Source organism: Equus przewalskii, chromosome 5 (genome assembly GCF_037783145.1).
Source record: "Equus przewalskii isolate Varuska chromosome 5, EquPr2, whole genome shotgun sequence".
In the NCBI taxonomy this organism is placed as follows: Eukaryota; Metazoa; Chordata; class Mammalia; order Perissodactyla; family Equidae; genus Equus; species Equus przewalskii.
In genome coordinates this window covers 23,577,092-23,603,314 of record NC_091835.1, presented here as the reverse complement: position 1 = coordinate 23,603,314, position 26,223 = coordinate 23,577,092, and the positions used below count along the sequence as shown (strand labels likewise).

General features: G+C 51.7%; 1 protein-coding gene across 10 annotated transcripts in view; it reads right to left on the bottom strand.

The window, feature by feature from the left end:
- The window catches only part of MLPH (melanophilin), a 50,761-nt gene that overhangs the window by 17,834 nt on the left and 6,704 nt on the right, over positions 1–26,223 (bottom strand). For 7 of the 10 annotated variants that reach the window (XM_070618674.1, XM_070618680.1, XM_008530223.2 and 4 more), the window contains exons 3-8: positions 10,022–10,243; positions 9,775–9,881; positions 7,357–7,395; positions 5,158–5,264; positions 3,833–3,952; positions 2,084–2,288 (exon numbers count right to left, since the gene is read on the bottom strand). In XM_070618674.1, coding sequence (XP_070474775.1) covers positions 2,084–2,288; positions 3,833–3,952; positions 5,158–5,264; positions 7,357–7,395; positions 9,775–9,881; positions 10,022–10,243 — 800 coding nt within the window. Of the gene's footprint in view, positions 1–2,083; positions 2,289–3,832; positions 3,953–5,157; positions 5,265–7,356; positions 7,396–9,774; positions 9,882–10,021; positions 10,244–22,051; positions 22,528–22,626; positions 22,651–26,223 lie in introns of those variants that run through there. The other 3 variants (XM_070618679.1, XM_070618678.1, XM_070618676.1) reach the window with 3 other exon arrangements.

Below are 26,223 nucleotides of genomic sequence, written 5' to 3'. Positions count from 1 at the left end.
TTCCAATGAAAACAAAATGAGAGATCAAAGAAAATGAAGACGTGATTGTATTCCTCTGATGTTGTGGGGCTGTGATCCTTCATCAAAATAAGAATGGAGCCAAGTCCAGTCCCCACGCAGGGAGCTTCAGGAGACAGGGGCCCCAGCACCCCCTACGGGGCTTGAAGAGTTGACAGCCATGTTGGCAAAGCAAAGGGAATGTAATTATGCCACACAGAATCCCACATGCGTGGAGTGTGGCAAACGTGGGTCCCGGCAAGTTTCCATGAGTGGAGGTGACTTTTGGAAGTCTTTCCACATTGGTCACTCTGGGTTGTTTTCGTGCCAGACCAATGATGTACAGACTTTCCTGGGTACAGCTCATCAATGGTGTGGCCTGAAATGCTTGTTCTGGGGCTCCAATGGGGAGAAAACCCACTTAACCACGTCCTCACCAAGAGCTGCCCACCCACTGCTCCAGCTGGCCTGGGTGGCACCACACACAGCCACGTGGGGAGATGGGGGAAGGCGGAGCTCAGGGTTGATCATCACGCGGAAGGTACCACACAAGATCCCCCACCACAAAGTCACGTGTGCACAGGCCTTCTCTGTCCTGGATATGCAGGAGGCCGCATCGGCACGGTGAATTCTGTCAACAACCTGAAGGAGCCTTGGAGACAGCCCAAGCCCAGATGCGAGTCTGGCCCTGGTGCCCCTTTGTTTCCAGCCTGGGGGCCCCTGTGCTGAGGGCACAATTAAGCTGGGCCTGGACCCCTGTTGAGATAATAAACATGTGTTGCTCTAAGCCTCTAAGTTTGTGATAACTCATGACGCAGCAATAGTTACCAGATACAACCGCCTCACTTAACGTCTACAGCCACGTGATGAGTTAGGCGTCAACCCCTCTTTACCGTGAGGAAACTGAGGCACGGTGGTTAAGTGGTTTGTTTGATCAAGTAGCATACGGTATTTTGTGAAATCTCAGACCTTGCAGGTTGTACGACTCGCTATCGAGAAAGCGACAATGCTGCCAATCAAACTCCGACACACTCCTCTCTCACACGTTTGCTGTGAGATGCTCCCGGTTTAAAAGAGGAGGTGAAAAATGTCTCAGAACCAGTGCAAGAGGGCAGTTAGCTGGTCAGCAGAGCTAGACTTGAAACTCAGAACCGCTGTCTCCTGAGCGCCTTTTCTCAGCACAGTATGGTCTCTCTTGGCCTCTCCCTCCCTCCTGCTGCCCGGGTCACGTGCTCAGGTGACTAGGGTTCATGGGAGGAAATGAGTGTGTCCATGTCTGGATCCAACGACTTGGTCAATGCAGATTCATTTACTCCTTGTTTAGTGGGGAAGTAAAGCCCCATCTCCCTCCCAAAATGCCTCCAGGATCCTAATTGGCATGTGGATCATGAGATTATGGTCCCCCTAATATAATGAATAGGGAAAATGGAAAGCGGACCGATTTCCTGGCAGATGGTGTCTTAACCACATTTTTGAGGCAGCTGGCCCCACTCTGTGGCCACGTGGGAGCACATTAGTGGGAAGGCTAAGCTGCTGCCGTGACCTCACTTGCTCCTCCATCAGTAGGGTGCCTGAACTCCCGAACCTGGCGTGCACATTCCCACAGGGCACAGGAGAAGACAGCAATTGGAGGTTTCATTACGGAGCAAACTGTCTGACAACAAAAAAAGTGAGCAAATCTGGGTTCCCAGCAGTTACAGGCCTCCCGATTCACAGCTGGGAGCCGATGCTGGGCCACCTGCACCACTGGTCCCCAGGTTTGGAGCTGTCCTGTCCCCATCAGGATGGTTGGTCCAGTGACTGTGGGTCCTAGTAATTTCAGGGAAACTTGCGTGTCCCTACCCCACACCTAAAAGGTGGCCGTGAGCTGTGCAGCCAGTTCAGGCCTCAGTGCTCGTACTTCCCCAGGGAGAGCAGGTGTCAACAGCATTTGCCAGGACTGCACCACCGCGCAACCACATGGAAGGAAGGGGCTCCTGTCAATCAGCCAGTGTGTCTGCACAAACCAGGGTGGCGGGACAGGCTTTTCAGCGACCCCTGCCCCCATGCAGAGCCCCCCTGGAAGACCATGGCCAAGGGCACCTACCAGGCATGGCAGCGATTCCTAGGGCCTTCGTGTAGGACTCTCCAGGCAGGCAGAGCTCAGCGAGGGCATCCTGTCCGGCAAACGAGAGGCTGTCTGTCTGCTTGTCTGGACGGAGGTGGTACCCAGAGGCACTGGCGTCAGTCTCCTCCTGGACCACGGCCTCCTGGGAGGTGGCCTCATCTATGCAGGGCTCACCTGTGAGGACCTGAGCACACAGAGCCTGTCAGCCACAGGAGGTATTACTACGAGGGGGCAGCTCCTTGGCACGTGGGTCTTTCCAGCCCAAGTCTTGAGAGTTTCCAGGCGTCATTTGACTGATCGAACACTAGACACCCATCCGCCCTGGCCCCTTGCAACTCAGTTCTCTTTAATTTCAAAAATCATGCCGAAAGCATTTCTTGCCTATTCTGCATCGTCTCCATGGGAGGCTGGGGTTCCCCATACCCCAGCCACGCATTGCATAAGGAGCCTGAAAAGCTTCTGACAGCCTCGGGGCCTCAGATCCACCCAGAGACAAAGCCTTGAGGAAGTGAGTGGGGAAGTTATTTTTTTGGGGGGGAGTGCATTGTTCTAATCGTGTGCACCCTGACAATCCTTGGAGGCCAGAGAGGCGAGACTGGGTTGGGGTAGGGCTCCCTGGGGACCCCTTGGCTGCAACCCTGGCACCTCTCCTCCACCTTTCCTCTGTGGCAGAGGGTCCCATCTATTGTGCCTTTGTCCCCAAGGAAACGAGACACTGAGGGCTTCTGGACGCCACAAGCCCCAGCTCCTTTCTAGGTTGGCTGTGCTGGGAGCACTGGGGGCAAGAAGGAAGCAGTCCCCGGGCCCCAGAGGCCATCAGAAATGGAAACTGCAGGTGGCAGGCTTGCAGCTGGAGCAGGACCCATGGCCCCAAGACCTCTTGGGTTCTGGCTCCCTGCCCTGTCATTCCCTCCCCCCACAGGGGTCTGCAGATCAGCCTGGGCAGACCTAACTCTGCCCTAGCTCTGGCCCCAGGCGACACCCAGAGTTCAGTTGTCCTGCCAAAGGTGGTTGTTGCTCTGGGTCTTGTGCCCAAGCTGCCCTTTGCTACATGCCAGTGTCCATGTGTGCCAGGCATGGCCTCTCCTCCTGCAAGTGATCCTGTGAAGTGGGGATAGTCACCCCTTTTTCCAGACGAGAGGATGGAGCCTCTTAGAGGTTCCCCAGACCAAGGTCACACAGCTAAGGAGTAGAGCGACCACGTGGCCTGGCTCTCCTGCATGGCCTCTGTGGATGCTGTATGGCTGGCGGCCTCTTCCACTAGAAAGGCTATCCTAGTGTGGGCCATAAAGTGTATATGACCCCTACTAATAAGACAGAGGTCCAGGCACGTGGCAGGTCCTGTCTGGCTCCAGCATGGACACAGCTCCTCTGCTACGTCCTCCTGAGTCACGGGGCTTCTGCCTTACTTCTCTGACAAGCACCCACCCTGAAGACCCTGGGGTCCTGACTCATTTTGCCCAGGCTTGGTTCCTGCCCTGGGCCCCACTTCTCCAAGCTGCCAACCCAGCCTCTCCAGAGACTGGAGAGTGGGACGTTTCTTGGGAGGATGCGAAGTTTCTGTATCCTGTGCCCCCCACCCCAGCCACGGCCCTGTCCACTGTGCTTTATCGCTTGTTACGACCTCATGGCCATCAGACCGCTCCCCAGAGCACTGTCCCTTACCTGGGGCCTGAACACCCGTTGCTCAGGTCATCTCAGGACAGACAGAAATGGGGGCCCACTGACCTGCAGGCTGTCTGTGGCCGCTGGGACTGAGGACAGGTGTGGAGGGTGACTGAAAGACGGAGTGGAGTCGTCAGAGTCTGTCTCGAAGTCCAGGCCGTGAATGGGGAGGAGACGCTTTTTCTTATCAGGTGCAGACATGGGCAAGAGGAGGAGAGTCAGGTCAGCCTGACAGAGAGGACCAGATGCCCCTCACCCCTGGGCAGCGGGGTGGGCGCCTCTGTGGGCACATCCACCTCCTGCACTATAGACAAACCCGAAGGAGCCCCGAGCTGGCACTGAGGGGTGGCCCAGAGCCCATCCCATCTGTCACAAAATCTGCATCCCTGTCCCTCTGAGATGAGCAGAAGGAAACACACTCAGCCTCTGATGGGCATACGCCTGCTCACAAGTGCTGAGGACACAGGCCTGGCGGCTGCAGCCTTGGGGGCAGGCAGGTTTCTTGATGGGGAGGTGCTTCTCACCCTTGACCTTGAGAGGTGGGGCTTAGGTAAATGAGGGGACCCTCGATGGAGGGAGGCAGAGGTGGGCGAGAGCTCTCCAGAGCTCCATGCTCTTTAGATACAAGATTAGAGGTTAAGTTCTAAATCCCTCCCTCATTATAATGATTTTGATTCCTTAAAAGTATTGTGTAGGGAATGTTCCAGACACTGGGTAGTATTCTGTAAGCTCACTAAATGGCATGGATACAATTTTCTCACAAAAAGATGCTTTATGTTGCCCATCAAGCAGCAGGCAGACCTGGCCAGTGTTGAATCTCACAGTCCCATCGCTCTCCAAGTGTCTCAATCTAAACTCACCATCTCCTGCCTCACCTCTCCCCTCCAACCTGCTCCCCTTCCGTCATCCCACCCAGAAACCCTGGGGGTCCCCTTGCTTGTGTTTATCACCAAAAATACGTTAAAATAGAAACAAACACCAATAAAAATGTGGCTTATCACTGGCTACAAAGAAAAGCAAAAAAGTTTGCAGAGGTGAGCCTGAGGGGGATTACTCCCCTGAGAGATGTCAAGGCCACGTCCTCAGGACACCAGTGTCCACTGGGCTCCCTGCCTGCCCTCACGACCTGTGTGCCGCCGGGACTGATGGTCCATGCAGGCTTCTCTGCAGGCTGTGCCCGCTCCACAGCTTGCTTTGGGGTTGCTTATGGTGAGACCATACTCTGAGAGCACGCTCCTGTTTGGATCTCAGAGACCGTTTGGGCGTGGCGGGGGAGGCGGAGTCTTTGTGCCAGAGGAGTCATGGAGAGCACTGAGCTTTTCAGGAAGTCAGAGTATGAGGCTTCTCCAGCTGTGGGGAGCGCTGGGGGTGGCTGCGGGAAGACTTACTTTGCTGCCAAGGGGCTGGGCCTGGGCAGCTGTGTCCAGTTCTCCATCCTCATCCGTCTGCTCATTGCTGTCTCCGCTTCTCTCTCCAGGGCTTCGCGCAGGCCCACCTGCAACAGACGCCTGCATGACTCCACCCAGGGAGAGAAAGACTGGGGGCAAACTATCTGTCCATCCATCCACCCACCCAACCCTCCATCTACCCTCCCACTCATCTACGACCCATCCATCCTCCATCTATCTTCCATCTACCCATGCATCTGTCTATCCATCCATCCATCCATTTGTCCATTCTCCATCCACCTATTCATCCATCCACTCACCTACCACCCATCCATCCTCCATCCATCTACCCATCCATCTGTCTATCCATCCATCTATCCATTCATCCATTCTCCATCCACCCATTCATCCATCTATCCATCCATCTACTCACCTACCACCCATCCATCCTCCATCTATCCATCCACCCCACCCACTCATCCATCCATCCATCCACTGTGAAACATCCAGGCAAGGCCCTCTGCTGGCCTTTCAAAGACCTACCCAAGCATCAGTTAGAACTGGTCCAAATCATAGCAGAAAACTAGTACTCTGCATCAGTTTTAGCAGTGGCCACACCTGCAGCCATTCACCCTAGATTTACCAACTGTTTCCTGGGCAATCTGAAGACACTGGGGGTGTGGTGGGTGAAGGAGGCCCAGAGCGAAGTCATGTTTCCCCAAACAAACCACTTCACGGGCAGTCTCATTTCATCTGCTTATCAGCAGGCCTGGCCTCAGGCACAGATGGGAGGGAGGAGAGGCTCAGCCCCAGGGCCCCTTCTTTCCCTGAGCGCCCAGGCCTGTCTTTCCCCACACTCTTCTTGTCTTTCCTCCCATTCACAGTGGCCTGGTCTGTGTCCTGCTCCTTAAGGTCATGGCAGAGAGAGAGCCTGTAAACGAATTCTGGGGTTTTAGAGCTAGAAGCCCAGTGCATCAGCCTCCTTCCATCAGGGGCCACGAGGGGACCCCTGGCACTGCGGGAGCTCCTGTCCCCTGGGGCCGGTCCCAGCTCTTGCCGCCCATGCACCCCTCCCCCTGTCCCTTGCCCCTCACTCCCTGCATCTTCAGGTGGGGGGAGGTCTCGAGGGTGAACAAGCAGGACATTTATCGCATCTGAGGGTGCCCTGGAGGCTGACAGGGGAAACAGGACCACCTGCACCTCGCCAAGTTCCAGCTCCTGTCTCAGCTCCTGACCCACCGTGACCCTCTGCTCCGTGATGTGGGGCCAGGACCCTGCCAACCAACCCCGTTTCTGCTGGCCTGTTGCTCCCTCCAGGCTCTGCCCAGAGCAGGCGGGAGTGGGAGAAAGAGGAGAAGAACATGTGCCTTCCTGTGCTTCTCGCTTCCTGCTCCTGTCAGCACCCCCTCTCTCCGAGGGCCCCTCACCTTGACACCTGGTCCAGCCTCATCGTGCCCGCTCTCCACCCCCAGACATGAGCACCAGCCAGCTGGTGCCCCCTCTTCGTTGGACTCTGACAACAGACCTGGTAATTATTATTATTATTTTCTTTGGTGAGGAAGATCGGCTCTGAGCTAACATCTGTCGCCAATCTTCCTCTTTTTGCCTGAGGAAGAGTGTTGCTGAGCTAACATCTGAGCCTATCCTCTGCCATTTTGTATGTGGGTTGTGGCCGCAGCATGGCTTGCTGAGTGGTGCTAGGTCTGTGCCCGGATCTGGACCAGTGAACCTGGGTGGCAGAAGCAGAGCACGTGAACTAAACCAGTAGCCACGGGGTGGCCCCTTGGTAGTTATTTTTATTCTTTCTGGACATTGACGGTCTTGAGGAAACTCACACCAAACCAGTGGACAGAAGGCACTGAGATGTGAACTCTGTCTGCACCCGGGGAACCTGGAAAGGGGTTTCCAGAGGCCTGGGGGAGTGGGACTGTGTGTGTAGGGTGTCCTTGTCCCCACCATTGAATATGAACAGCGAAGGCCCCCAGGAGCTCTGTGACCCTTTCGGTCATCAGCTCTTTATGTCTCTCCCTCCACTTGGGACAAGGGTTTGAGCAGTATGAGCCCATCTATGAAGACCAAGTCATGCTTAAAAGAAGCCTGAAGGATTTCCCATGTTCCTGACAGGAACAGAGATTTCTTGACTACTGTTGAGAGGCAGTTGGAAACCAAAATGAAACCATTTGAGCCTGAACGACTTACTGTTGATGTCGGGCGAGCCGTGCGCTCTGTCAGGCAAACCTACAACCAGAGAAAAGGAGCTGAGAAGATCTTCCCGTCGGACACCTGTGCGCTTAGGCACTGGGCTCCTCGCCCCCCCAGACCCTCCCCCCCACCGCGCGTGCTTAGGGGAGGGGCTCCTCGCTTCCCTCTCTTCCCACCCCCCCGCCCCGCGCCCACTTAGGGATTCGGCTCCTTGCTCCCCCAAGGGCCCCCCAACGTGCTTAGGGACGGGGCTCCTTGATCCCACCCCCCCCCACCGAGGGCCCCCCACAGTGCCTGCCTATCCTGTTAGGAGGCCTTGGGAAAACACCCCCATTGCTCTGAAGGCTCACTCAGAAGACCCCCCGGTGGCCCCCTACCAGCTGCACATGGCCCTGGCTGTGGCAGGTTGCAAAACACTAACTTTAATCATTTCTTTCCTTTTCATTCTTTAATTTGAATACTTTCTTTTTAAAGGCACACCTCTCCCAGCTTTCGTGCTCCTTGCGCCCTTCCCCTCCTTGTGCACTGTGTGGTATTGACAGGCCCCCCCACAGGAAGAACGCAGCCCTTGGGCATCACCCTGGGGACCTGAGACTCTCCTCACCGAGCCCGGGCGGCAGCTGGGAGTCTGGGTTCCCGTGGCCCAACAGCGCCACCTCCTGGCCCTCGGTGGTGACAATTTTGAAATTGGCAGGTTCAGGGTGGTGGTGGTTCCAGCAGCAATGGGCCCTGCCTGGGCATCAGAATCCCCACCACCCTTTTTATATAACACGGATTCCTGGGCCACCGCGGTCTCTAGAGATCAGCATCTCCCAGGGCGAGGCCCAGGTCCTCGGAGGTTCTGATATGGCCTGCGGTTTCCCGCCATCAGCCGGGCTGCCTTGGGGTTGAGATTCTCAGAGGCTTCGCCATGCGGCTTTGCCAGAGCCCCCTGTGGTTCCCGCCCCTGAGCCCTGTGGAAGGGGCTGGACCAAGCTCCCTCTGCCATAGGAAGACCCTCGGTGGCTCCTGGCTGGTTCAGTGGACGTGGGATTTACTGATGGGCTCCAGCCCGAGACAAAGAAATCAGCCACAAAGAATCAGCCTGGGGAGGAGGTGGGAAGACCCCTCCCCCCCCACCAAGGACAGAGTGATGGTACCTCCCTGTCCCCGGGGCACTCCCATCACATCTGTTGTCTCAGCATGTTATCAGCAGGGCTACTTTTACTCGTAAAAATGTCCTGGTTTGATGACTGATCCTATGTTCTCCCTCCCAAGAAGGCCCACACCCTGTGTTCTGCGGTTCCAGGTGCTAAAAGCCATCACAGGGCAGGGTGCCCCTCGGCGGTCTCTGTCCTGCATTCAACAATGTGCTCAGATGCCTCAGAAACACCTGCACCATGGCCATCGGGAGCTCAAACGCTCTGGGGGTGGCCATGCCCAACTTCTGCTCCTGCCTATCAACCTGGGGCTGTAAGGGACACAAGACACAAACAAGGTGCCTCCCCAGAAGGCCTGGGGGAGATGCCTGGGCTGGGCACGGTGAGGGCATCCCCAGTACAAGAAGCAGAGCATCGGCTCTGGACGTGCAGGAGCTGTAGCCCGGGAGGCACTTGCCCCCATCCTCCAAATGGAGACACTCATGATACTGAGATCCCAGGCACCAGCCCAGCAAGGTGTCCCACCCAAAGCTTGGCCAGGCTTGATGGCAGAACCTGGGGCTCAAGTGGCAGGGACAAGGTGTGCCTTCCCCACAAACACTGCTCAATGATCTCCTATAAAGTTCAGGGGAAACTGGCAAACTCAGGCATTCTCCCATCCTTCCCCTGAAATGACCTCTGTCTAAATAGCACGAAGGTAGACAGTAAAGGTGAACTCATGTTTAGCATAAGACAACGGTCTGGATTTCAAGTTCATCACGAAATAAATAGTTGAATTCAAAATACTAAAACAAACGATTGAGTTACAATCAATTTCTCTAAGTCTTGAGGATGATCAGACTCATGGGAAATGTTTGTTGAAAAGAGAGTCTGGGCCCCAAATCCCACGCCCCGGGAGGAAGGGCCTGGAAAACGTGGGCTATTAATCAGAGTCTGGTTATTTGATGAGCCACCCAGTTTGAGACCCTTGGCTATGCGTTTTCAACCTGCTATGGAGCTCTGGAAAAAATACGATTTCAAAAAGTGGGGGTGTCAACCACACGCAGGACTTCCCAGGGGGCCAGGCCAGGCCAGGGGGTGTCTAGAAGTTCACACCTCACACGAAAAGCAGCCAACCTCATATGAAACGCCAGAAACAGGGACTGACAGACAGGTGCTCACACCACATTCCAAAGGAATCTGCTTGGTCCTGAAACATTAGCATGCCTGGGAACAAAAATAGCCCCCTGGACACTGGACAGAGAGGCCCTCGCCCTCCCGGCCGGCCGCGCCTTACCCTGCAGCCGCCCGCAGAGGGATCGGATCACCTTGGCGCTCCCGAACCGCTTGAAGCGGGCTCTCACGTGCCCGTAGTACCACTCTAGCGAGCCGATCTTCACGACTCTGCAGAGAGACGGAGCCCAGAGCTGGGGGCGGCCCTGCCACACACACCCACGTGCCCACCCTTCTTCAGCCAGCCCCACCAAAGGGACACACTGGGCCCCAAAACCAGCAGGGTCACTTGACCTCTGGGCCTGGCTCACCTGGCCAGGTGGCAGGGGTCGCAGAGCCAGCCCTGCTCCTCTGGATGGGCGTGGCTGCAGGCCTTGCAGATGAAGAGGTGGCAGTCCACACATTGCCTCTTGGGCATCACCAGGAGCCGGTAGGGCTGCAGGCAACGGGCACAGTGGGTCTCATTTAGGTGGGCGGTGTCCGAAAGCAGCTCCCTCTGGGAACTTTCCCTCTTAATCTTGCCCTTCAACCCCCTTAGGAAAAGATCAGAAACAAGAAATATGTTGGACACCTTGTTTTTTTTTTGAGGAAGATTAGCCCTGAGCTAACATCCACTACCAATCCCCTTCTTTTTGCTGAAGAAGACTGGCCCTGAGCTAACATCCCTATCCACGCCCATCTTCCTCTACTTTATATGTGCGATGCCTGCCACAGCATGGCTTGATAAGTGCGTACATCCAGGCCCAGCATCCAAACCAGTGAACCCCAGGCCACCGAAGCAGAGTGTGTGGACTTAACCACTGTGCCACCTGGTCAGCCTCTGGACATCTTGTTTTTACAGTTGGTTTTAAATGTGTGTGCGCACACACACAGGAACTCTCCCATATGCAGGAAACAGTGACCCAAAGTGGGGTAAAGACTCACAGGCAGCCCTTACTATTTGCAACGCCAATCCCACTCTCTCCCTAGGGGGAAGACCAATAAGTTGGGCTCAAACATGAGCAATTTGGGTAAGCTGGAGTTGAAATACTCTATTTCTTTTTTTTTTAAGGAAGATTAGACCTGAGCTAACATCTGCTGCCAATCCTCCTCTTTTTTTGCTGAGGAAGACTGGCCCTGAGCAAACATCCATGCCCATCTTCCTCCACTTTATATGTGGGATGCCTACCACAGCATGGCTTGACAAGTGGTGCCATATCTACACCCGGGATCCGAACCAGTGAACCCTGGGCTGCTGAAGTGGAACGTGTGCACTTAACCGCTGCGCCACTGGGCTGGCCCATGAAATACACTATTTTTATAGACATGAAATTGCATTTAAACATTTCTGTGACTACTGACAATTTTACATTTTCCAGTCTGCACGCCCACGACTTTGATTCATGGCCAAAGGACAACGAACCATGAAGGTTCAGAAACACAGAGTGGGGCAGTTACTGCCATTGCCTGCACAACCTCATGTAACTCAAAATCATGGAAAGAGGATGGACTGAGGTTCTGAAGCCCAAGTTCTTTCCCCAGCTCTGAGCCTGAACCCTGAGTTTTTCGGATGCAGAACTCAAAGCTCGGAGACTGTGCCAGGCTCTCTCTTTAGCTGGATGGCGTGGACCTGTAGACAACCTTCCCTGGATGGGGTGAAGTTGGTGGCTCTCAGAAGCCCAGCAGGAAGCAGGCGAGGTGGAGCCCTGGGTGTGCAGCCTGATTGGGCCACATGGTTATCTAGAGCCAATCTATTGCCCAGTCTAATTTTTTAAGAGGAGGTAAAAGAAGAAAGAAAAATCCAAGTGGTTCATGAGCTGGTCAGAGCAGCAGCAGAGGTCACAGAGAATGCAGAGGAAAGGCTCATTCAGAAGGTGGGCAAGGCAGAAGCTCCTTTCTGTGAGGCCCTGGCCAGCTACACCCATTCTGCCACACTGGCCTGAGTTAATGGCCCTGAGCTGAGGACAACACCTGGTAAGTGGAGGTCGGATTGGCGTCCCATTGAGAAAGCTGACGGATCACTGCACCCTCCCTAGAGGGGTCACACAGGGTCCTAAGGGCAAAACCAGATGATATTCCCTCAGTGAGCAGTTCTGGGTCTCCTCCAGCAGTGGAGCAGGTTGACCTGCTCCCCAGGTTTGTCCCGTGGAGAATGGCTGCAGTGGTGTGGCTTGGCGAGTGTCCAGAGCAGGAATGACCCAGAGCCCAGAAGTCCCAGGAAAACCACCGTTCCCCCAGACCACGGGGTTTTTGGTAGCAGAGCTTCCTGGTGAGCCCGCCAACTGCACTGATTGGAAAGCCCACCCCCAGATAAGGAACACGTTCCCTTTGTTTTGGGTTTCAGAGAATGTCTGCCAAACATAATATTTTTAGTTTTAGATGAGATCAAATTCATCCATTCTTAGTGACATAATTAGACAGACACTAGGAGCCATTGTCTTCTGAGAACTCTGCACCTGTGGTTTCTGATGGGGACACCCCAGAGCATGGTGGAGGCTGAGGACAATGGAGCGATTCCAAGCAGCTTTGGGAGACTGCTCTGGTTTACAGCAGCCTTGACTGCAGTTCACTGACTCCCCTCTCCCATCTATTGATTAAAACACTCTTGAAGACAGACACAAAAATAAGACTCCTGTCTCAGATTTGAAAACCAAGAAAGGATGGCCAAGTGGTGATAAGAATCTAGGGGAATATTGGCATCCATTGACTACAGTTTAGATAAAGCTGCATGGATGAGGTCAAGTCTTTGCTCCAAACAGAGGAGCACCAGGCACCTGGAGCCAGGTGGGAAGGCTCTGGTCTCCTCCATTTCCACTCTTGCTGTATCTGCATCAGCCAGAAGACCTAGAGGCCGCTCCTTCACTGGGCAGGGCCTTGTCCAGCCTCTCTCCCAGTGAGTGCTTCTTATTCTCTATCCAGGCAGAGCTGTACCCTCAGGGCCCAGCTCAGCAGGAAGAAAGATGAGGACGTGTGGAGGCACACTGCATCCCAGAATGTGAAGTCCTCTTAAATAAGAGCCCAGAAGAGTCCTGGGGTGGTGGCTGGAGAGTGACAAAATTCAGGTGCTGAATTTGGGGAAAGGATAATTATATTTTGCTTCAGATTCTTTAAAACATAACTTCTCTTCTTCATAGATGGAGAACGGGAAGGAAGGGAAAAGGAGACTCCGTGTTGCTCCAGCAGAGTAACACCACATGATGCCTGCCAGCCACAGGGCACATCAACCAAATGGGGAGGAAGTGAGTGGGGCCAGAGCAATGCACACGCCCTGCTTAGTGCAAACACTGGGTTGACCAGATGTCTGTCCACTACACATACATCAATAGGCAAAAGGTCATCATGCAGCTACAAGTTAAAGTCACCTTCAGGAATAAAAGGCCCCCTGAATGTGATTTACTACCAGAAACAGAAGAAGACTTGAAACAAGTCTGTTTGGTGTGCTAAGTGGGGCATAAGAGAGAGGGGCAAGAGACGAAGGCTGAGATGGAAGGACTCAGGCTATGTTCATTGACGTGGAGAAGAGCTGGCTAAAGTAAAGACGGAAAGAACTCAAAATCGACAACGAGGAGGGAAATGGGCAGAATTGCACTGCAGCATATTTAGTCCAATGATTTAGAATAGTGGTTCTCAACATGTGGTCCAGAGGTTCCTATGACCCTTGAAGAAAGTCCACAAGGTCAAAACGATTTTCATAATGATACTACGATGGTATTTGTCTTTTTTGCTTTTTGACACCTGCAGTGATGATGCAAAAGCAATGACGGCAAAACTACTAGGGCCTTAGCAGATCAAGGCAGAGGAACAAACTATACCAGTAGCCATTCTCTTTTTTGTCACAAAGGAAGAGTAAAGAAGAGGAGCTTGTCTTTGATGAAGTATGTCCTCGATTAAAGGTATGTCCTCGATTAAAGGTATGTCCTTGACGAAACAGGAAAAATTACTCACCTTATCCAACCTTGACCCCTGGGTACCTGCCTTCTTAATATTCTGTGAGCTGAAATGAGACGTGCACTGTGTATTGAAGGACCACAGATGTCCTGATGAAAGGAGCCAGGCAATTGCTTGAATTCCAATCCGAACTAGAAACTTTTTCCAGGAAACATCATTTTTACTTGAAAGAACAGCTGAGAGAGAAACTATTCTGCCTGGGGCATTTGCCCAACATTTTCTCAAAAGTGAACAAAGTGAGCCCGTCACTTCAGGAAGATAAGTGACAATATTTGTTGCCAATCACAAAACTCAAGCTTTCAAGCACAAAGAAGAACGTTGGAAAACTTACATCTGCCGCCACGAGCTTGACAGTTTCCATCACTTAAAGGTTTCTCATGAGATCAGTGAGGATGGTCATGAGTGTGATTTTGTTGGTTATATATAATGAAATGTGTCGACATTTGGGAAGTCTGCATACGGTGTTACAAAATCAGGCATGGATAAAAGGTCCACTCTAAGTGCAAGACAGGCCAATGGATTTTAATGGAACAAGGGAGGAAACGTTCACTGATACGGTTTCAGATTCCAAGAGTGTTGGGGAGAGCCCAGGACACCAGGGGTTGGTGGCTCATCCCTCCAGGGCCGGTGCGTGTGCTCTCTATCACTTGTGTTGGGCGTTGGGTGGATCTCTACAAATCTTAGACCAAGCCCTAGCAGGACGGTATGATGTGCTGAGAGGGCCAGGGGACGAGTGGGGTCTTGGGGTTGGTATCAAGAGGCCTCCGCATGTAGGGTAGATGGCTGGGATCAGGACCTCAGTGGCAGATGCCAGCCACTCCCAACGCCCGTCAGGAACATTTGCATATGAGCGATGGTCCGCATCCCAGAAGCAGACCCAACCCTCTGCTCTGCATCAGAGAACAGCAAGGAGCCAGTGGACAGTGTGTGCAGTCAAGACCCCACCAACTCTGGTCACAGTGAGCGCCATGAGCCCCTCTCCCATCACCCACTGCTGACCTGGATGGGTCACGCTGGAAGAGAAGACTAAGCCAAGAAAGGAGACCGTAAGCGAGCAGAGTCTGGGATAGGGACATCGACAAGCTTAAGCTTTCTTGCTGCTCAATGGGTGGAGACTCTTGAGTAAGATCAGAGAGGTAATCAATGAACTATTTTTCTTTGCACAGCTTGGGTGTGAGTGAGTTTGAACCCTGCCACAGTAGCACGATCACCACGGGAATAGGTGAAACCTCTCCCAACCAGGAAAAGGAAGGGAGCTGGATCTTCAGACTAGAAGGGGTTGCTGGATTGTGGGCCCCATGCACACAACTGACGGACACAACTGCTCAGCTACAAGGATGCAGTAATGTCCCTGCCAGCATGAGCAGACAGAGCAGGCTGCGTGGGCTGGAACACAAGCCTGGCATGCGGCTTGTTTGCAAGACCGAGAGCTAGAAGCAATGGGGCAGCTTCGTGTTGCTGCTGTAACACATTTGCACAAATTCAGCGGCTTAAAAACGACATCAACTTATTATACATGGTTCTGGAGGTCAGATGTCTGACACGGGTCTCTCAGGGCCGAAATCAAGGTGTCAGCAGAACTGTGATCGTTCCCGGAGGCTCTGGGGGAGAAACCTTGGTTCCCTGACCTTCTCCAGCTTCTTAGAGGGCACCTGTATTTGCTGGCTCACAGCCCCTCCCTCCATCTTCAGAGCCAGCAATGGCGGGCTGAGTCCTTTTCAGGCTGAATTACTGTGGCTCTCAGTTTCTCCTGCCCTCCCCTTCCTTCCACTTAGCAGGCCTCTGTGATCACATGGGCCCCACGTCCACGCCTTTTGATTAGCCAGCTGATAGTGTCATTGCATCTGCAACCTTAATCCCCCTTTGCCACATAATCTAACATCCTCATGGATTTGGGAGATCAGGATGTGAACATCTTTGGGAGTGTATTATTCTGCCAGAGTTCTGAGGGGAAAGTGTGTGAGTGGAGATCTCACTCCCAGCCGAGTAAAACAGAGATCCCGAATGTAAAATCCACACCCCATGCCATTCCTAGCAAAGCAACATGAGGATGTACTCCAGAGGACCGAAGAATGAATCCCAAGTAGGACTCTAAGAATGGGGTGCTGCAGCGCGAAAGAACTGGAGTCACAAAATGAAGAGACAAAATTATTAAAGTTATGACAACCAAACTAAACATAGCTGTCAGAGATAATTGCTGAATGCACTGATAATTGAAGAGCAATTACCTGGATCTAAGCCCTGATTATACAAATCAGGAATTATAGTGAGGGAAATAGAAACTTGCTAACGTTCTTTGAAGTCCTCTGAAGAGAATGACCGCAGGATGATAAACACGATAAAGAAGAAATATGTGGTGATGTATGAACGGCAGGCCCCTGGTGGAGATAGCCTCATAGGAATCTCGTGAGTGATCTTAGACCAGAGTTGATCTCCGGGTCCTGCCTTGGCAGCTGACTTCCTGGCTCAGCCCCTGGTTTTTCAGCCCTAAAGTTGTCCGTCTGCAGTGCCAGTGGTCCAGCTAGGGGTGACTTCAAATTCCCTATTATTATTAATTTTTAAAGCAAGCCATGTTTGCCCATGTCTCACGCTGGGAGATCTTTCACAGATTTTTCTCAGGAATTCTGGTCTGTTTGCGGAGACTGCAAATCCACACCACCACCTGTTTGTCTTTCTGGGGAAGGTTCGCAGGCCTAATATTTGATTTTCAGGCTGTGCCCTTTCAAACAGGGTGTTCTGTTTAGGTAAGCTTCAGTCCTCACCCAAGGGCGTGAGTCAGCCGCCTCCTGCTCCGCCTTCTCATTCTCCCGGGGTTTTAGGAATACCCAAGAATTTCCACCATAAACACACTGGGAGGCCATCTCAATCAACACAGGAAGCCATGGGCTAAAAGGACTTCAAATGAGCATAAGAGAAGACAATATGCAAATCAGCAATGATGCTGATTCTAGAATGCTGAGGCTCGATTCGATTCTTTTCCACGCCATACACAGGTCGCTCGGGTCCGGGATGGTGGGCGACCACAGAAGTTCTGGGCTCTTCCCCAGAGGGAGGGAGGTAAGAAGCTGGACTATTAACTGGATGTTCCTCCAAGAAGATTTACTTGGTGCGCCTTTGTATTTACGTGACATTAAAAAATAATGTGACTGTATTTTCTCTACTTAAGACCTTTTTAACACCCAAGTAAAACGAATTAATATAGAACACTGAGAAGATAAAGAGAAGTGAAAATACAAAACAGTAAAAAGAATCCCCCGACCACCTCCCACATATCCCCATGTTAACAACCACTGAATGATCTTCGTGGCTTGGAAGTCTGCCTCATACTCAGAGTCCTCACTCCTAAATGGGGACAATAATAGGAGCCACATTTTGAGGGTATCTGAGGATTAATGATGGAACACAGACAAAGCTCCAAGTGGTGTCACCTGTGTGCATTCAAAGATAGCTGTTGAACCTTTCTGTGGTCAGAACTGTGCTGGGTGCTGGTGACACAGTAGCAAACAAAAAGAGAGCCCTCGCTGGGCTTGGATACGGGCAGGGGACAGATACTAAACAAGTACATAACTCACATGATATCAGACGAGTGCTGAGGACTATGGAGGCAGATCAAGCAGGCTAAGCAAAAGAGGCAGTGTCAGGGGAGTGGTGGTCATTTTAGAAAAGGCAATCCGGGAAGGCTTCTCTGAGGAGGTGACATCTGAGCAGGCACGTGAGCCATGTGAAGAAGGGAGCAACGGGGAGACCTGGCGGAAAGGCGATTCCTGGGGGCCTTGGGGAATAAAGACAACAAGGCAGTGAGGGTGGAGGGAAATGAGCTCCTGTGGTGTCCAGCAGCAAGATGGCGAGGGGTGAACGGGGATGGCTGTATGGATGGTGAACAGTGGACGGATTTGAGATTTATTTTGATGGTGGAGACAACGGGGTTAGCTGATGTATGACACATGGAGTAAGGAGGGGAGACGACTGTGATTCCTGGGAACTTGACATCAGCAAGCAGGCCGCTTCCGAGATGGAGCCTGGGGGTGTTGGAGGTGGAGGAGGAATCCAGACTTCTGTTTTAGACAAGCTGGGTGAGAGATGCTGACCAGACCTCCTGTGAGGTGTGGAGCAGCCATCTGTGTACGTGCGTCAGAATTTCAGAGGGTAGTTCTCAGCTGAAGGCATAAATTTGGAACTTGTTGTCTAGACCAATATGGTAGCCACCAGCCACTGGGCACATGGGACGATTTAAGTTTAAGTTAACTAAAATTAAATAAAATGAAAAATTGGGTTCCCAAGTCGCCTTAGCCACATTTCAAATACTCAACAGCTATGGGGAGTGCGTGGCTGCCATATTGGAGAGCGCGCATATAGAACATTTCCATCATTCTGTTGGGCAGCGCTGGTCTAGAAGGCATTTAAAACCACGGTGCTGGTTGAGATCATTTGGGGAGGTGTGCGCACAGAGAAGAGGGCTGAGGCAGGGGCCCTGGACCCTCCAAATGCCAATATTGAAGGAGTCAGGAGGATCCAGCCAAGGAAACAGAGACGGGGCTGGACTCCAAGACATGAGTGTGTGAGTCACACGGAGAAAAGGCTCAAGGAATGCAGAGCCTCTGTTATTACCATTATTAGACTTTTCCATGTACTTTTTAAAAAGGGAAATGGGCTAAATCCATACATTTCCATAACCTGCTTTTCCCAGTGAATGTCTTGTGAACTGTTCATAAAAATTTATTGCATTATTTTTAATGCGTGCAGGGGAATCCATTGTTGAAGTCACAGTTAAATTTGGTATTTAACCAAAGCTTGTAATTTTGGACGTTCGAGTCTTTCTAGGATGACTTTGAGCAGAGGGCTTGCTTCAAAGGGTGAGCACACTTTTAAAGCTTTTGCTACACTGTGCCAGCTTGGCCTCTGGTAAAGGTTGAATTACTTTATCCCTCTCTTCAGCTGTGAATTTCCCTGCACCCTTTAACCAGGCTGAATATTGGGATTCTCATTCATCTTTGGAAATACGTGAAAAATTTTTCCTTTAGTTAGTTTGAATTTCTATTATTACTCTTTTAGTTATTTTTTTTTTTGTGTTTATTGGTTATGTGCATTTCTTACTTGGTGAATTTCCTGCTCATATCCTTTTCCTATTTAAACATTGGGATTTTCACGTTTTTCTAATTTGGAAAATATTTATTTTTCTGATTTTAAGGAGCTCTTTATATATCACGGATATGACTCTTCGCCATTTCTGTTAAGATTGTTTCTTCTAACTTTTTAAAAGCCAAAAATTTTCTCTTTAAATTCAGATGGACATATTTATTTAGTCAATACTTATCTATATTTTCTGTTGTGATTTCTTTCTGTGCTATCATATGTAGGCATTCCTATTCAAGATTATATACATATTTACCTATATTCTCTTCCAGTAATTTTCATAGTTTCATGTCTTACATTTTTAATATAACAATTAAAAATTTGAGGTCAGCTCCCTCCCCCCGCCATGGTCAATGGTCCCAACGCTTAGTTTTAACTATCCTTCCCTTTCCTACCGAGATGAAATGTTACCCTCATTGTACTAGAAATTGTTATATATACTTGCTGTATTTTAGGCCTGTCCGTGTTGTCTCATGGATCATCTACATCTGTGAAAGGACCACATTGTTTTAATTAACCAAGCATTAAAATATATCTTTTTATTATCTTATTGGACCAAGGTCCTCCTTATTCTTCTTAAACTGTTCACATCTTTGTTTTTCATACCATTTTCTCATGTTGCCCCGAATGCCTTGGGAATTTGACTGGGACTACAGCTCGCCAATTCCTCAGGAGCCAACATCTTTGCAGCGTGACGTTCTTCCCATCAAGACTGTATAGCATCACTTGCTACTTATTCACAGTTTTGGTATGTCACTCAGTAATATTTTGTACTGTTCTTCACATGGTTCTTGCACATTTCTTGCATGTATATTTCTAGGTACCTCATATTTTTATTATAAATAGGATTTTTCTATATATTTTCTAATCAGTTATTTTTGACGTCTAAAAAGGGGACATTGATTATCTTTTACATTCTTTTGTAATTAGCCAGACTACTAACCTCTCTTTTTCTTGCTTTTCCAGATAACTACCTTGGGTTTTCTTCATCTGCAGATAGTAGTCTTGGCTCTCTCTGTCCATAAGTAAACTCTTTATGTTGCTCGCTTCTCTAAGCACATTGGCTGTCACTTCTGGGACAACGATAAACTGATTGTGATAAGTGGTGACAATAGAAATCCATTTCTTGTTTCTAACATTATATATCATGATGACTATTTTGGGTTTGTTAAAATCATATTAAAAAGGTATTCTTTTATTTCGATTTTATTAATTAAAAAAATGATCAGAAATAGCATGCCTCCAAACACCCTTCTATAGTGTTGAGATAATCCTAAATTTGTCTCTTTAGCCAGTGCTGTCCAATCACGTTCTGTGATGGCAGACATGTTCTATATCTGCCTGTCCAGTATGGCAGCCACTACCACATGCATGGCTATTTGAAAACTTGAAATGTGGCTAATGAGACTGAGGAATTGAATTTTAAATAGTATCTAATTAATTTAAATAGCCACATGTGGCTGGTGGCTTCCATAATGGACAGAACATCTTCAGGTGTATTAGTATGGTGATCTAACTGGGCTGTATTTTTAGTTCTTTATCTTTGTCAATACAGAAGGTTTCAGGGTTAAGCTAACGAACGTTCTTTCCGGTATAAGCACTCTAAATGGCACAAGAATTCTTTGTTCTGTGGGCATCTGAAGACCTGTCTGTGAAAGCATCTGGCCCCAGACCCTGTGGGAAGACACATCTTTGGCAATTTGTTGCATTAACGGGCCAGAAGGAAAAGAAGGAGCCTTCAGAGTCACTGCAGAGGAAAGGCAGGAGGGTGTTGAAAAGGAACACCAAGGACAGACACGGTGCGGGGGCAGGGAGGAGAGCAGGGTCCCAGGTCAGGAAGAACAGGGCTGAGAGAGGCTACTGACCGGGCCCCTAGGAGGGGCTGCCAGAACAGTCCAGTGGAATGTGAGGTGGACATAAAAGGAGCAAGATGTGCCAGCATTCAGCAGGACGGGGTTAGGGACAGACAAAAGGCTTTCTGAGGATTTTTTGTTTTGTTTGTTTTTTGTTTTAATATGGTGATTGATTATATTGACATTCCAAGTTGGAGCCAGTAGAGAAAGAGGGAATAAGTGGGGCAGCGATCTGTTCCAGGAGTGGGGGGCAGAGAGGAAAGAGTCTAGAGCACAGGTGGAGGGCCCCGAGAAGGAAGGAAGGGTGGGCATGGACACGGACTACAGGTGGGGGGCCAGGGGAAGCAGGAAAGGGTGGGCATGGACACAGGTGAGGGACAGGACGGGAGGCAGGCTGTGGCTGGTGGCCTTGAGCTTCTCTGTGAGGAAGCGGGGAGCTCACCGCTGGGAGCGGCTGGTCAGGTCAGTGGTCGGGAAGGGAGTGAAGGCTTGGAAGAGCTACTGCAGGAACAGGAGCTCGGGAACTGGCGGAGAGGAAGGGGCGGGGCTGCAGGGCAGTGCTGTGGGCCAGGATAGACCGGAGACCCCCAGCCCACAAGGGCGCAGGACTAGCCTCCTCCAGCGAGGTCCTCGGAGGAGAGCAGGGAGGATGATCAGGCAGATCCAGCGTGGGGGCCAGAAGGGCAGCTGTGCTGAACGGCAGCCAGAGAGCATCTGGGGGAGGGGACATGGAGCCTAGAAAAGGGGCCTTCAGAGTCATCACAGGGCCATGGGACCTGGGGAAGGTCACGGACCAGGGGGATGCTAATGGACCGGGACCACAGTGAGGCCACAGGCTCTAGAGGTCCTGGTAAGGACAAAATGTAGATTAAGAAGGGAGTTTGGGAGCTGGAAGGATAGGAGACCAAGGGGAGAGTGTGGGATTTGATCAGAAGAGGAGAAGTTCTGAGGAAACTCAGCTGAGTGGGCACCTCGGTGAGCAAATGAGCACAGGCGGGACTGAGGGTCTCAGAGAGGTGGCTGGGGGCTGGGGGCCTTGCCCACCAGCTCAGTGTAGGAGTGGGCATGGGGGAGCTAGGGGCCTTGTACACCTTCTCACTGTGAACGTGGCGTGGCCTTGTGCAGACAAGTGTGGGCAAGAATGAGGGGCCTTTCCTGACACCCCCAACTCCCCATTGAGTGCCAGCTGGTTCTCCACCTGTGTGCTAAGGTGACAAGACCACAGGGAAGGGACCCACTGTCAAGCTCTGCAGAATGACTGACCTATTAAACCAAAGTGCTCAGCCGCCCCGGGCTGAGCTGACTCTGAGAAGATGCGCTCCTGAAGAGGGCAGTCCCCTCCCCTGGCCCTCCGCTCCAGGTCCTCCCTGGGGTGGCTTCACTTTGAAAACCACCCACCACCTCCATGCTGACCCCAGGGCTGCTCACATGTGGTCCTGACCACCGGCACGGACTCCCCGCTCCTCCGTGGGCACACAGTTTGGCTGATGTTATCCAAGAGAACTGAATCCCAAAGGAGAGGAAAGGAATTAAAGACAGCAGCAGCTGTAAGAGGCAGCTGCCTTCCTCAGCTGTCTTCTGGTCTCAGTAGCTGGTTTCTTGCACCACATGCTGGTATGACCTCTCAGGAGCCTCACCTGGCCTCCCTCCCACCTGGCTCCCTTCCCCCGTGGCTCCCTTCCAGGGCCATCATCATCCAACCCCCATGGGAGCCCTCGAGGTTGTTCCTGGCTTGCAGGACAGCGAAAGCCAATTCTGCTGGAGCATCAGTCGAAGTGGAGGAACCCCTCTGAGCAAAAGCTCCTTGTCCAGCACCCAGGGAAGGCTCCCAGCTCCACGCCTGCGCCAGACAGTGGACTGAGCACAAGGAGGGCCCTTCTCTCACACAGTATCTGCCACCTTCTAAGACTCAAAGTTCATCCACAGCAAGACACATGCCCTCATTATAGCCCCCTGCCAGGACTCTAGGAAGTGGGTATTAAGCCCAATCTACCCTAAAGCACCTTTCTGACGCCAACGTCGTTAACATCCTGATTCTGTACATCTCTGAGTTTTTGATTCCTCGGAGCACACCAATGGGAAGCCAGGAAAAACATCACGCCCTGTACAGTAAACACCCCGCTCCCACGTCCCTGGCGGCACATGCCAACTTCAGGGAGAGATTAACATCTGCCTGGGGCTGAATCAAAGGCAAGTGGCCCCTCTTCCTTCTCGGTGAATTTCCAAAACAGCCTGCAAGAAGAGGCCTTCGGATGCTCTCTCTAGGTCACACCTGCCACCCAGGAGCTGGAGCCCCAAGGAAATTCCTTCTCACCAGTTCAGGTGGAAGCCCTCTATGACGTGAATGCTGCAGCAACCCTGTTCCCTGGAATAAACACGCATTCTTTTGGGAATGCCTCATGAGGAGGCTCAAGACATTCGGACAGCAGGCTCCAGTCTCTGCCTTGCACAACTGGGATGGCCTCTGTCTTCCCCACGGGGGTTCTGAATGTCTTCAGCACTGGGATCAGCCCGGGTCAGGCCTGGCTTTAGTGTCCTGGGGACAGTCTACTGGTCATGCAGGGGTTGGGGAAACCAGTCTCACAGCCACAGGGCCTTCCATCCTCTGGAAGATCAGGGATCTGTGCCAGCTCATTTGTCATGCGCTTTGACAGAGGAGAAACCAAAGGTACACTGGTCTGACAGTGCGGGAGAAGGTGCTGGAGTCTTTGCCCAGGCCCTGCCCGCATACCCTCTGTAGCATTGATGCTCTTATTTGGGGAGAAATACTGAGCAGCAATGCATCTAAAACATATTTCTGTTAACTTTGTAAATCTTATAAGAAATACATTTTTTTGTCAGATTGTTTTCAAATTGGGATATTTGGTGCATTGGCTGTGCATTGGTGCATTTGGTGCACTGGCAAATTTGCTTCTGGAGAATCGACCTCAGGCCACACACTGTGTCCCCTTGATGCATACTCAGGATTGGAACGTTCTTTCCAAATAAGGAACGTGTTTCTTGGTTTCACAATTTTTTCCCCCATTAACTTTGTTTTATCGATGACCTTGGAGGTTTTTCGAGCTGGGCCATCCATTTGGCATCCCTTTGGAGTACGTCAAACACATCACAACTCAATTGAACAATTCCTGACCTGCTAGGGTTGTTATGGCCCCCACTGACGGGTCACTTGAGGACCAGCCTCTCCATGCAGCCTACTGCTCATGCACAGATTAGAGAATGGGGAACTGGGAGCATGTATGAGGACCCCAGGATGATCGTGGAGAAACCTGGGGACGTGCTGCAGAGAATGGGACACGGAGGCGGCAGGAAGTGGATGACAGCGTATGCTGAAATTGCTTAAATGTGTCATTTAACCAATTTCAGATTAACACTGATAAGAGATTAGGGAGGAGGTTTACTACTTTCAAACAGACTGCTGGCACTTCAGCCAACTTGCTCTGTAGAACCAATTTGGTGTCAAGAACACGGTCTCTATTCTAAGCTCATCTCAGCTGTGCCCTTTCTCAGTCTCAGCATCCCATCTGAGCAGAACCCAACCCTGCAGGCTCTGAACTCACAGTGCTCTTGGCGCCCACCCTCGGACCTTGAGGGGACATGCCTGGGCCCTCTGGCTCCCTGGGGGGTCATGGGGGACCCTGGGGAAAAGGCTTCTCACAGGCAGAAGCAGCTCTGTCTTTTGGTGCATATTTAACCAGTAGCACCATGAACAAGACACAACCATCAAGAAGGATAAGAAACCCCAAAAGCCTTCCATAGCCCCCCTGCTGTTTACACGACACTTTACCTCCAAATGCATCAACAGGTAGACCATGCTTGCACAGCGAGAACCCATCACAGTGATGCTCTTTGGGCTTCAGTGCTCTCGACTCAGCATCACTTCGATATGGACTTTCCACACCACCACCGCTCCCCGTGCTGACGTTTCCAGTGACGATATGATGCTCTATTGTATTAATGCTCCCCATACAACTTCCTTCCGTCTGAGAGGCACTGGGGGTATTTAATAGCCCCCTGAGCACACGGCCGGCCAGAGAAACACAGCAGAGCAGGCTGAGAAACACAGCAGAGCAGGCCAATCCCTCTGCTCACATCCCCCACCCCAGCCCCTTCTGAGCAGATGGCCTGGGCCACTTCTGAATGAGGAGGTTACCCTGACCGTGACCGTGACCACAGGCTTTGCACAGGAGAGGGGCCTCACAATCTGTACCCTTTCCCAACAGTACTTAGAGGTGACCTGGGCGTGTCTCCTCTTCGCAACGTGAAATGATTAAGGGCGTATGAAAATAACGGATGGCGGTTGTCCAAAGGGAGTCCCTCACAGGCAAGAAACACAGGATTTTCTGTGAAACCTACTTCTGCTAAGTCTGGATGGAAGGAGGGGCCGACCACCTCCAGGGTTCCTAGGGAAGAGAGAGCCTGCGTGGGATCGGCCCAGATCGCCCCTCCCTCTGCTCCCTGGACAGCTGGGTTCCCCTCCCTTCCAATTCATCTGGGTTTCTATATATACACAGAATGGGAAGATCCAAGCTGCCATTTAAAACAAAAGCCCACAACAGCAGGGCCACCTGGAGACATGATATGATCCATCCTCTGGGAAGAAGTTTCCCCCAAGAGGAGAGACCAGGCTGGCTTTGTTGCTGAGAGCACGTGGCCCTCCATCCTGGGCAGAGCCTGGAGGCCAAGGCCAGGCAGGGGGAGCTGCTCTGGGTCACGAAGTGAGAGAACACTGGCATTTTCATAGACAGAGTGGGAAAGACAGAGGGAGGGACCCCAGAACGTGGTGAAGTGGGGCCATCAGAGGTAGAGAGAGTGGGGAGATGTGCAGGGCGGGGGGACTGAGTCTCTGAGAGGAGACAGGGCAGGCAGCTCTGGTTGTCTGCCGCTGGCTGTGGCCCCTGCTCAGCACTTGGAAGTGGGTCAAGGGCTGCTGTGGGCTCCAGTCTTGGGGTTGCCTGCGGGTGAGTTAGAGCACGGCAATTGCCAAAGGCTAGTGGGGTGAAAACGGCTTCATGAGGAAAATCCAGGGGGTCACCTGTGTCCCAAGGCAGAATGGAGAGAGAGGGGTTGCAGAGAGAGGCAGAGGGAGCTGCAGGGGCACTGACCCAGACTCCCTCCCGCTAACAGCGGGGGCGCCTGGCTGGACTCTACTTATTTCACTTAAGGATTTGTCATGGACTCTGCTCCATGTTGGGACCCAGAGCCTCCTCATTGCTGCTCCTCCTCTGTCTCTTTGGGGCCCAGTCTTTCTCTATCTGCATTGCCTCTCGTCGTGATCTCCTCCAGTCCTATGGCTTTAAATACTGGGGTCAGCTGAATAATGCTCCCCTACCCCCAAATATGTCTACGCTTTCGTTCCCAGAATCTGTGAATATGTCACCTCACATGGCAAAAGGGACTTTGCAGATGTGATTAAGTTGAGAATCTTGAGATGGGAAGCAGTCCTGCATTATCTGAGTGGGCCCAGTGGGGTCACAAGTCCCCTGCTAAGGGAAGAAGGAGGGCAGGGGGTCAAAGAGAAAAGAAGTTGTGATGATGGAGCAGAGGCGAGAGAGAGAGATTGGAAGATGCTATGCTGATAATGGCATTGAAGATGGAGG